The 12,807-nt window shown below is 42.3% G+C and overlaps 1 protein-coding gene across 1 annotated transcript in view; it reads left to right on the top strand.

Moving 5' to 3' along the window:
* UNC80 (unc-80 subunit of NALCN channel complex) overlaps positions 1-12,807 on the top strand; it is a 3,271,126-nt gene that overhangs the window by 462,464 nt on the left and 2,795,855 nt on the right. The window contains exon 7 of the mRNA XM_085648598.1: positions 8,536-8,675. Within this exon, the coding sequence (XP_085504724.1) occupies positions 8,536-8,675 (140 nt within the window). The remainder of the gene's footprint in view (positions 1-8,535; positions 8,676-12,807) is intronic.

The raw sequence follows: 12,807 nt of genomic DNA, 5'->3' as shown, positions 1-12,807 counted from the left end.
CCTTATCCCTTACTGTCATGACGTCTTGCTGCGCTGGTGCTTGTACCGCTGTTCTATTGTGAACTAATAAATTATCTCTACTAATTCTCATAGATTTTGTAATTGCACTGTCAATTGTATTTTCAGAATATTCCCTTTCTCTGAATCTCTGTTTACTCAAATGCTGTGCTATTTTTAGATCAGTGTCATTGCTGCAGATCCTTCTGAGCCGCAGCATCTCCCCATAGGGGATGCTACTGATGAGATGTGGCGGGTGTGCACTGCTCGCATGAAGTGTAGAGTTTTCTGCAGTAGCCTTTCGGAACAACCTAGTTACAATATTGTCATTGTGAATGTAGAACTCAGTGTCAAGAAATGTTATACTCGATTGGCTCATAGTGGCCGTAAAATTGAGGTTAAGGTCATTGTCATTTATCTCAGCAATACATCTCACAGCTTGTTCACTGGTGCCATTCCAATAATACATAAAGATCATCAATGTAACGTAACCAGACAATCACATTTTCCTCAAAGATTTTTGCATGCTGGTTTTTAAGGACCAGTTACTTCCAACGTCCCGTGTGCAAGCAGGCGTAGCTAGGGGAGAAACTAGCCCCCATAGCTACACCCCTCTGTTGTTGGTAAAGGAGGTTATTGTACATGAAATTATTGTTCTTGAGACAGTGCTCCAACATCTCCACCAGCATGTCATTGTGATCCCTATACTGAGGAGGTTTTTGAGATAGGTAGTACCAAATGACTTGGATGCCGTATTCATGTCTAATACTGGTGTATAGGGATGTCACATCCAAGGCCAACATCCAGTATTCTTTTTTCCATGCCACATCCATAATTATGCGCAAAAAATCCCCTGTATCTTGAACATAAGAATTTAAAGATTTGACAAAGTCTTGTAAAAAGAATCAATATATATTGAAGTTTTATCAAGCATCCCATCTCTAGCCGCAATAATTGGTCTACCAGGTGGTTTGTCAGGATTTTTGTGAATTTTAGGGATAAAGTATTCTTCAGGAATTTATATTCAGCTTCCGTAATGAGATTTTTGATTTTCCAATTTGCCAATTTAGTATAAAATTCCTTGTTAAGATGTGTTTATAGCAGCAGAGGTGGTTCGAATATAGCACTCTCTATCGTTCAGCTGCGAGTAAGCTTCCCTATCATAGTCATCTCTGGTTAAAAGGACGATATTTCCACCTTGGTCACTTTCACGTACAATGATATTTCTTTCTTGCTTTAATTTGCGCATGAGAGTCTCATATTGTTGGGATTGTTTGTTGTATCTACGTTGTTTGTTCTGAGTCTCAATATGCAATTTTTTGATTTGAACTGTCACGTTCTTGTGGAAAATTTCAAGCGAATCACGTGGCATGATGGGATTAAATGTGGAAGGAAGTCTGTATGGAGTCACAGGAGCAAATTGGCTAGTGCCAGATGCAACATTACCACTGATAGTATTATTATTGAGGCTATTCGGTATGTTGTACCCCACTCCCTCTGTTTCCCATAGTGCCTGCATTGCCATCAAAAGCGGGGCATCTGATTGGGATGCGGTCATTGTAAGTCCTCCAGTGTCTTGCGCAATGTGTTTGGTATTTTTCAGCGTGTGGTACTTTTTTAGTTTTAGTTTTAGTTTTCTGACCGCTTTATACATGTCTAATCTAGTGGCGGCATAATCAAAATTGGCTTGAGGTGCAAAGGAAAGACCTAATTTGAGAATAGTTTCTTCATCCTCTGATATATATATATGCCTCCAATCCTGACACACACAATAACAGGCGCTGACTCCGTGGTAATCTGACACAGGAATTTTAATCCAAAACGAAGGCCTTGACGCGTTTCGACGGCAAGCCGCCTTGTTCACAACATCAGGCGCCTTGAAAATACATCAAGATATAGAAGAGTCACTTTCCCAGGTTGTCATAGCAACCAATGCGTCAAAAAGAACATAGAAGTTAAATACCCGTAAGCATTAAATTATAAATAATACAAACTGTTATGGAATGAACTATATATGCACAGATGATGTGACAAATAAAAATTATAACAGTATATGGCTCTGTAATATGCTTTTAAGAAGTGAGACTTTAATACAGTCAATCCTTCAGAGCCACATCAAAAGGTTTATGTACAAACATTAGCATGGTGCATTACAAAATAAAGTAGTAAAAGCGTCTTGAGTCATGAGTGATCTAAACTATAGTACTGAGTGCTAGTATTATGTTGCATGTAATATGAATATCCGTGTAAATGAGGGAGACCCTCTTACTGTGCTGCGTTGATAGAAAAGCAGACATTTGAGGTGAGCAGATCTAGAGTGTCGCTGGTGTTGAGAGTGCTCTATACAGGAGCTGCTTTCCACCTAAACTTGGGAACTACCCAGAATTCTCTGCTTGTTTTTTTGCATATATATATATAGGGACGTGGAGGATCAACGACCCCTCCTGATCTCGTGCTGAGATCTGATTATCTGCCAACACTTCAAACTAGAACGTGTTGGCAGCAATCTTGGGACTGCGCTTGAGCCAAGTCCCAGAAAAAAACTTAAAAAAAGAGAAGGGGGCAGAGTAGGAATACCCTGACCCCCTAGGCCTCTTGGGGGTCCAGCAAGGACAAAAAAGCATTTTTTTAAAAAAAATTAGGCAGGATACATGCAGGATCTGCAGCTCCTGCCCAAAAAAAATATTAAAATGAAGCACAGGTTCCCACGCTTCTGTAATCTTTAGCCCCCGTGTTGGCCGGGTCCAGGGGGTATGAGCAATTATACAAAGGAGTGGAGTGCACAGAGCACCCCTCTTAGAGCTTATGAAAGCCCTAGGGAGCACCACCACCCAGGGGGCCTTCAAAAAATGTCTGTCATCGGGCCCGCTCGTGCCCCGGGGAGTGCCATCTCCCTGGGGCAAATCAAGTAAAATTAATACAGGGGGTCGCGCTGCCCCTCCCCCGTAGCCCGGGGGACTTCCACCTCCACAGGAACTTACAAATAAATATGTGGCTTGGCCCGCCCATCGCCCGGGGACCCCCACCTCCCCAAGGCTGAAATAAATGAATGTAATGGGTCTGTCAGGGACCACTATCTCCGGAGACCACCACCTCGCCGGCGCAAAATTTTACGATGGAGGGGGAGGCTTTGCGACCCATTTCCTGGAGCCATTTATGGCCCTGGTGACCAACACACCCCATGAACAGCTCCTGCTACCTCACAAGGTACACACCCTTGTTAGGTAGCTGTTCGCTTTTGCTTGGTGAGAGCTGACAGCACCCACAAGACAAGAGCAAACATAACTTCTGCACACACCCTTGTTAGGTAGCTGTTTGCTTTTGCTTGGTGGGAGCTGACAGCTCCCACCAGACAAGAGCAAACGTAACTTCTGCAAGCCGGAGCTATCAAACATCTCTGGCTTTAAAAAAGCAGTTTTCATCTGTTTTCCTTCACACAAATACGCATGCTGGGAAACAGCTCAAGCAGGGAGCTGCTATTTCAAGCAGCACCCTGCTTGTGGGAGCAATGCCAGCTCCTGCAGGAGTTGGGATCCTCCCAGGACTACCTGGGCCTAGAGGTCCCCCCCACCCCACGGTCCCCGGGGAAGAGGAGAAAGAGGCAAACTAAAGGTCAGAAATTAGCAGATAGAGGCAGGATAAAGGTCGGCAAAGAAAAGAAAGAGGCAAAATAAAGGTGAGAAACAAGCCAAAAGAGGCAGAATAAAGGTCAGCAATGAGTAGATAGAGACAAAATAAAGGTCAGCAATGAGTAGAAAGAGGCGAGATAAAGATTGGGAACTAGCAGAAAGAGGCGGAATAAAGGCCAGAAACTAGCAGAAAGAGGCAAAATAAAAGTCAGCAAACAACAGAACGAGAGAAAATAAAGGTCAGCACCAAGCAGAAAGAGGCAAGCTAGAGGCCATCAATGAGCAGAAAGAGGCAAAAAAGAGATCAGCAACGAGCAGAAAGAGCCAAAATAAAGGTCAGAAACTAGTACAAAGAGGCAAAACAGAGATCAGCAATGAGCAGAAAGAGCCAAAATTAAGGTCAGAAGCTAGCAGAAAGAGGCAAAATAAACCCAGCGATGAGCAGAAAGAGGCAAAACAGAGATCAGAAACGAGCAGAAAGAGGCAAAATAAATGCCAGCAATAAGCAGAAAGAGGCAAAATAGATTTCAGAAACAAGCTGAAAGAGGCAAAATAAAGGCCCGCAATGAGCAGAAAGAGGCAAAATAAAGGGTCAGAAATGAGCAGAAAGATGCAAAATAGAGATCAGCAACAAGCAGAAAGAGGCAAAATAAAAGTCAGCAAAAAGAGGTAAAATAGAAATAAGAAACGAAGAGAAAGAGGTAAAATAGTGGTCTGAAACAAGCAGATGAGGCAAAATAGTGGGTTGCAATGAACAGAAAGAAGCAAAATAAAAGGAAGTAAAGAGCAGAAAGAGGCAAAATAGAGATCAGAAACAAGCAGAACGAGGCAAAATTGAGATCAAACACTCACTCTAAAAGGTGACGGGTTACAGTTAGGAAATAAAATTTTAAAAAACTTGGAAATTCACTTAAAAAAACAAAGGTTACAGGGACGTTATAGCAAGGAAATAGAATTAAAAAAACCTCAGAAGTTCACCGAAAAAACCAAAGGCTACAGGAGCGTTATAGTTATGCTCAGATTTCACTTGTAAACAACCATCAAAATGTAGAACTTATAGTTACCTCAGCTAGCTATAACTTACGCCCCTGCAATGCACTGCTTATGACCTCACATATTACATCACTCATGACATAGTCAGTGATATCAGCCATCACATCATAGATGCCATCATCCACGGAATCACTCAGCCACCCACTCAACCCCCAAAGTACCTCTCATACTCTCAATCCCACTGCACAGAATGCCTCAAATACCCATTCATCGACCCATACCAGTACTCATACAGTCTTTCATCCATAAAGCCACTCAGACATCCACTCACTTATACAGCCAATCACACACCTACTAACTCATCCATGCACCCACTCACTCACCAAAATTGCCACTCATACATCCAGTCATACAGACATACAGACACTTACACACTCACTTATACATCCTTACTGCCACTCACACAGCCACTCAAACACCCATACAGAAACTCACACAGCCAATCACACATACAGGTACTCACACACTCACACACACCCTCACCCATACAGCCACTCACACTGCCACTCACTCACCAATACAGCTACTCACACACCAACTCACTTACCCATACCGCCACTGCCACTCACTCACCTATACAACCACTCACACATCCACTCTCTCACCCACAGAGCCACTTACTTGCCCATTCACACATCCTTACAATCACTCACACACCCACTTACTCACCCTTACAGCCACTCACGTACCCACTCACTCTCCAGTACAGTCACTCAGATAGCCACTCATTCACCCATGCAGCTACTCATATACCCGCTAACATACATAGAACCACTCACACACCCACACAGCCACTCAGACATCCACTCACAGACTGATGCAGTCGCACAGCCACTTGTGAGATATGTTAGAAATAATATGACTAATCACTAGAACAGAAAGAATAGTAATTTAACTTCTGCTGTAGCTTAGTATATATCTTTAAGTCTCAGTAATGTTTACGAAACACTTGCACTCATGAGATGTCATCAGTGATGTCAGTGGCCACGTCATGAGTGATGTAATATGTGAAGTCCTAAGCAGTGCATTGCGGGGCGTAAGTTATAGTTAGCGCAGGTAACCATAACTGCAGATTTTCTATTTGTACCAGTGAAATCTGAACCTAACTATAAAGTCCCTGTAACCTTTGTTTTTTTCATTGAAAATAAATAAATATATATATATATATATATATAAATATATATATTATATATGTAGGTGTGTGTGTGTGTGTATATATATATACATTTAGTTCACATGGGTGGGGCAGTTTAATGCCAATGACGAGTATTCCCCTGGAGTAGAACTATGGTTACAGGTAAGTACGTTCCCTTTTCGGAACCAACCCTCACTTTTATCCTAAGGTAATCAGACCATTTTACCTCAATCAAAGTTTGTCTTTTCGCACTGGTGGTGAGGAGTTTAGAAGTCAAGTTGGAAGGTGCTTTAATGTTAGTGAATCAGATTTCCTCTATGGTTTCTAGATGTTTTTACCATTTAAGAAGTTTGAGGAAACTACTGTCATTTTTAACTGAAGATGGAAACAAGCTACAGTTGCTGCCATAGGAATATGACTCTTTACATTGCGGATTTTACTCTGCGACGCATTCACAACGCGGTAGTCACAACGACCGCGTTGTGACAACGCAGTGCCATTACAACGCAAGTCGTTACAACAACTTGAGCTAGATGGCGCGCTGGACTTAGGAATAGTATGATTTACTATTTCAACTCCAGTGTGTGCAACACTAGGGAAAGTGTTGGAATAGTGAATCATACTATTCCTTAGTTTAGAGCACCATCAAGCGTAAGTCGTTGTAAGGACTTGCGTAGTAATGGCACTGCGTTGTAACAACGCGGTCGTTGTAACGACCGCATTCTGTTTGCACGCGGTGTAAAATACGCGATGTAAATGTTTTTTCCTCTGTAATAGTCATGTCTAGGCTGGACTATACTAACATCTTTTAAAAGACTGAGGATATTGGCTTTTCATCAGTCCATCCATTGTTAATCAAACTTCTTTGACTTTCCATGGCTTAAAGAAATCAGTTTAAAGCCATTTGCATCATCTTCAAAACACTGAAAGGCCTAGCACCTGTGTTTATCTCCAGCTGGGTGGGCAGATATTGCCCGAACTGGAGCCTTCAGTACTCTTCCAACAACAAGCTTAGTGTACCTAAGCTATTGAAAACTAGAGCAGGCGGCAGAAGTTTCTCCTTCTGTGGACCAAAACTTTAGAATTATCTCCTAGACATCTTGTGAGCTGAATCTACCTACCTTTGCTTTCAACTCTCCCTGAAAACGTTGCTGTTCAAACAAGCCCTGAAAAGCCAGTTCTGTTTGCGAGTGCCACTAAACCATTAGGTGTATGAGCGATGTGTAATAGAAATAATGTAATGTAACATAACAAAAAGCATAACATCCACAGTGGGTAGCATTGAGAAGACTTCATACACTTCCTGTCAAAAGAGATTTGGGCCAAGATTCATTAAACTGCCACACAACGCAGCACAGCGCAGCGCAGCAACCAACGTTGCTGCGTGAGGTTGCCTGACAGAGAGAGAACAAGAAAGCACCATTTCTACAGAGATATGGCCCTCTCCTGCTCTTTCCCTAGCACTGGCACACAATCAGGCTGCTGAACACCGTACACAGTTGTCTTAATGAGTCTACCACGGTGCAAGCGTGCCTGCATTACAGGCATGATTTATTTTATGCAGGAAGGGACCCCTTCCTGCACAAAAACAATCCTTAGGGGTATTATCCTCTTTCCACGTGTGCTGCAGATTGCAGTACACATGAAAAGAGGAAATAGCAAGGAGAAATAAAGATATTTCTCCTCGTTATGCCTGGTTCAGGAAGGCATAGTGTTTTAATTCAATCCCCTGTTTACTAGTTTTAGAAAATCTTGGAATGCCACAAAATCTATGGGTGGATGCATAGGGAACGCCCATGCTACACCCATGGAATGCCTCCCTGATGCAAAGTAATGCAAGACAGCGCTATGCTCTGTGTTGGGTTACTGTGTAGTTACTAAACCATGCAAAGCGGCTTTGCGTGGCTTACTAAATCTCTAAAATGATTTTGTGTCTGGACTGCACTACAAAAGTCACGTAACCCTGGTGCAAAATCCTAGTAAATCTGCCCCTTGGTGTTGGTGGCACCCTGTTTGCACTGCATTGTTTTTGTCACCTGAATCACACACTGGTAACAGTTTGCCCCTCATAATCGTGACTTGAAGTCTAGTGTGACTGAATTTCAGGCTTGACTAACAGTGGAGCCCATGGTGATTATCCCATGGTGGTATGCCTGAGATTTGCAATCTCCACATTAAGGTGAAAAATTGAACATGATGTCTCCATTTTAAAAGGCTAGAAATCTTAAGACCTTTTGCAATTCATCAGGCTTCATCTGAAACTCTTTTCAGGAAAAAATGTAAAAGCTGGTTTTATGTTGGGTGGTCTCTTTCTTGGGAATCAAAATCCTAGCGCTGGGATACTTCGTATGCAGTAGCTATGCTCTCTAGAACTCTCATTATTATTACTGTTATTATTATTAATATTAAGTTTGGCATGGCAACTTGGTGCACCTATCATCTCTATGTGATTTCTGACAATAGATTTACAAAGCGGGTGTATTTGTTTGGAAATTACTTAACTAATGGTTGTTATGGCTATCCCAAAATGAACAGACTCTGCATCTAAAAGATTGGTCTTTGTTACTGGTCAGTGGGATCACTATGTTAGAAAAGTAGACTGTACATTTTTTAATCCAATTTGTATATATGTTCTTGCTTGATTACAAATGTCCACTACATTTAAATTAACCAAATTGTTCTTTCTTGTGTTTTTTACATGATTCAATTTTTCAATCAAAGGGACTTCATATCATGTTAGAAACATCACAGCCGGAATCAGCTTCCGCAAAGCCTACAGTTTCTAGCAGTCAGCGGGCTAACTCTTTTGATGGCAGTGGGTCCTCCCAGACGTCCCAGTTCAGACGCACCTCTCATGCCAGGTACAGATTTCCTTCTTACCTGTTAACAAGAAAGGTAGAAATGATTTAGAATACTTCATCCTATTGCTTTGGCTGCTGCTGCCCTGTATGCCGTTTTTTAAAGTTTTTCTAATATATTAACAACACACATAGCCCACTCAAGGCCATCCTGGGGATTTATGAGCTTTTAAGGGATTGTGGGCGCAGACATGCTTTTGGGACTCTATTGAAAGTGTTAGAGTCTGATTTAGAGGAGGTCGGTAATGGGATATAGGTGCTAATAAGATGTCCACAAAATGGCAACATTCCTGTCCACACCCCTTTGCAATTTTCTGTCTTTTGATGAAGAGGGTCTTCCTGATGACAGACTTTGCAAGGCCCACCATCGGGGACACCATGTTCCTGGTGCAGACACTACAGAAAATGATGATGCACCAGTTGCCCAATTTAGAGTCGGAGGTCCACCGTCACTAATGGCAGTGTCTCCTCCATGCAAGACAACCATGCACCCCATGACTGTCTTGCACTAAACTGCACGCAAGTGTCCCTGATGTGCTTAGAGAAAACTCCCAGCCAATCAGGGACACTTGTAATGTGGATAATCACAATTTACCACAAATTTGGGTATACACTTCTATTACCCACGAGTTGTGGCAGCAATTCCACTGGGCCACCTGGTCCTACAAGGAGGCTCTTCCAAAGTGCCCGAAGCAACCTTGTGGTTTCAGGGGGAAACAGGTGTTGTGAGAAAGTTTAAAACGGGTGGGCCTTCCTCCACCAGTTTGCTTCATGCTAAGCCATAAGCTCACAATTGGGCCTAATAACTGTTAGATATTACATAGGCATGGAAGACAAAGTGAAATCTCACATCACATACTGCTTGCATCATATAAAATTTCATTAAAGTCGCGGGATCCTGGAACATCCAGTCATTCATTATTGAGGTGCTATGGATGTTAGCCTCACCTAGAGCTTTACTACCCTTGGTCCCAGGACTTGTGGAGCTTGTGGAGGAAAACCTTTTCACCCTAACCACTACAAAGACTGCTACTCTGAGGCTTCTTAAAATTATAAGTCACCAGCTCAAGATCTTATGTGCCAGATTTCGTAATTGTATCTGCAGTTAGGAACAAACAGGTATTTACACCAGAAAATTCAGTTCTTTCTGATAGAGGCAATAAACTGATTAATGCTACTGGTAATAAAATTTGTAGCATTGCAGCATCAGTCTTTAAAGTGACTAGCACAAGAGCTCTATTGGGAAGATGCAATAGATGGATGTGGAATCCCTACAAAGCTCCACAGACAATCATCCTAGAGAAAGGAAACTTGATGTTATGGAGTATAGCAAGAAAGAATGCTGCGTTCCAATCAAATCATCAGTATCTCAGTGGATTTGGAAGATCTGGCTATCTGAATTCTGTCCTAGAATATCACCTACAGGATATTCCTGCTTAATCCTAACATCTTTAAAGTCACAGACCGAGCTAACAATATGAAGCTTTTCACTTGCCAGGTTTTGTTTGTTCTCATACCAAGAATAAACTATAGCACATAAAAAATGAGGCAGACATTTTGAAAGCTATTGGCCTTGAGGAGAATAAGAAAATGTTCAAGTCCTAGTACCACCTCAGAGACCACTCAAGACAGAGGGTTCAGTCTCATTAGGGACCAATGGAAACCCAGTCACAAGGTTAGTGGAAATCATCTTACCAGAGGAGTACATCTAGAGGTCAACAACAGCAACATCAGCTGTTCTATTCCGCTAAAACTCCATCCCATGCTAGTCAATTACTGCCTCACTTCCACTTCACTGTGCATCACTCATCTATGACAAAGGGATCTTGAACACCATTCAGCAAGGCTATACGATCCGATTCATATCAACACCACCATCCATTCCTCTGGAATCTGCACCAAAACAGTATGTGTTTATTAATGAGGAAAGCTTCAATGTTGTTACAAAAACAAGAAATAGAGCCTGTTTCCTCCTTTCAAAGGGGAAAAGTCTGGTCAAATGGGACATCAAGAAGGAAACGTTGTGAATGCTAGCATGTCATCACATTTTTCCACAGCTGCACAAAGGGGTCTGAGGGCCTTAGGTAAATTTACACTTTTGTTGTAAGTTTACTATTTTTTTGCTATTTACAAACTAAAAAATTAGGGGCATATTTACAAGTGAAGTGGCGGAGTGAGGCGTTAGCTTTCCTGGCTTAACACCGCTCTCCACCACTTCAGATACACAGGGCTGCAACATATTTACAAGAATATGGTGCAGCCCTGTGTTTCCCCCTGTGCTGGTGCTAAATTTAGCAGCCTAGCGCCAATGCAGGCACCCTTGCACCATAGTGCAAGGGTGTCTGCATTGAGGGCAAGATTGTTTATGTGCACATAATCAATCTTAAAAGGCCGATTTGTAACTTTTATGTGTGCTGCTTAGCCTCTTCCATGCTCATGACGGCTCCCGGCCGTCATGAGTCACGGTGGGCGTGTGCTGACGACAGCCGGGAGCCGTCATGACCACGCCCGCGATTGGAATGTTCAGCATGCTGCGGCGGAATTTGCGCCGCAGCGAAGAGGTTAATGCAGCACATATAGACGTTGCAAAATGGCATCTTTTTTAAATTAAATGTTTATGTGCAGGAAGGGGGACCTTCCTGTACATAAACAATCATTGGCGTTTTGCTGTTTCTATGTGTGCTGTACTACGCAGCACACATGAAAACAGCAAAAACAAGGAGAAATTAAAAAAATTTCCTCATAGAACCAGGGTAAGACTAGGTTTTCCCTGGTCTTAATTTTGACGCTGCCCCATATTTATGCTGCTCTTGTAAATATGGGGCAGTGTCAAAATCAATGGATGTTGCCGTGGAACGCACACAGCAACATCCATTGCCCTCCCCTTTCACGCTAAGCATAGTGTGAAATGGGGCCTTATTTTCAAGGTAGCGTTAAGCCACGTTAAGCGGCTTAACGCTGCTTTGTAAATAAGGCGAAGCCCCTATCGCCACATGAACGTCGTAAAAAGTTACGTTCACGTGGCAATAGGAGCTTATAAATATGCCCCTGAGTTTTAAGTGTAGTATCTTTTCGGCTGCAGAAAACTCTGCTTACGAAAAGACTGGACTGTCTCTGCAGTCATAAAGATACTACACTTCAAACTACCCTCGTAGTTTGTGAATAGCAAAAAATTAGTAAACTTGCACCAAAAGTGTAAGTTTACCTTTGTGAATAAGTTCCTGAGTATGTACAGTGGATTTGAAAGATGCTTACTCCCACAAGCCAGTATAGAAAAACACTGAAAATTCTCAAGTAGGAAAAGTACATTATTAATACACTCTTTTTCCAGAAGGACTGAAGTCAGCCCAGAAACCATAGCCTTATTGTAGATATCCAGTAATCTATTCTGGATATCCCTCACTTATCGACATGCCCACACTCCCACAGCCACGCCCCTCTTCAGACTGACTGCGAGGACGCTATGCAGCTCAGTCTCGTATTCTTATCTTCCCGCTGCATCCTCGGGTCACTGGCTATTATCCAGAAGCTGTCTCTGATCGGGAGCCTACCACCTTTATCCTGACCATCATCTAACCACCTGTAAAATCGTCCTCCCAATTCCAGATTTCACAGATTAGCTTAATTATATATATATATATATATATATCTATATATATATCTATATATATATATATATATATATATATATATATATCACATTTTTGACTTTCCGTCTTACTCCCTCGCACTCGCGATCGGGTGCTTTCAGCGCGGTGACGGAATATATATATATATATATATATATATATATATATATATAGAGTCCAAATCCCCACTCAAACAGTATAAGAAGGGTCCGACACAGCCAGGATGCATGCGGGAGGGTTTATTCAAAATGAGTTCACAGCGCAAACTAAGTAACAATGCGGCAGACGCGTTTCAGCAATTCAGCTTTCTTCAGTGCCAGTTACAATCAAAAGAGTCTCGCACCTGGTGGCTATTTGAATGTTCACTTGACCACTCAGAGAGTCTTGCTCGAAGCTCCTCCTTTGCCTTTAAAGAGATATTGCAATTCACGCTGCTAGAACGGACTGCTGCATGCTGGTCTTTGCAGTCCATGTGCGGATCCCCCTTAAGTAAGTGGGAAATCCGA

The sequence above is a fragment of the Triturus cristatus genome, chromosome 3_2, assembly GCF_964204655.1.
Source record: "Triturus cristatus chromosome 3_2, aTriCri1.1, whole genome shotgun sequence".
Taxonomy (NCBI): Eukaryota; Metazoa; Chordata; class Amphibia; order Caudata; family Salamandridae; genus Triturus; species Triturus cristatus.
The sequence above is the reverse complement of the archived record's forward strand: the minus strand, read 5'-3'. Positions and strand labels throughout refer to the sequence as shown.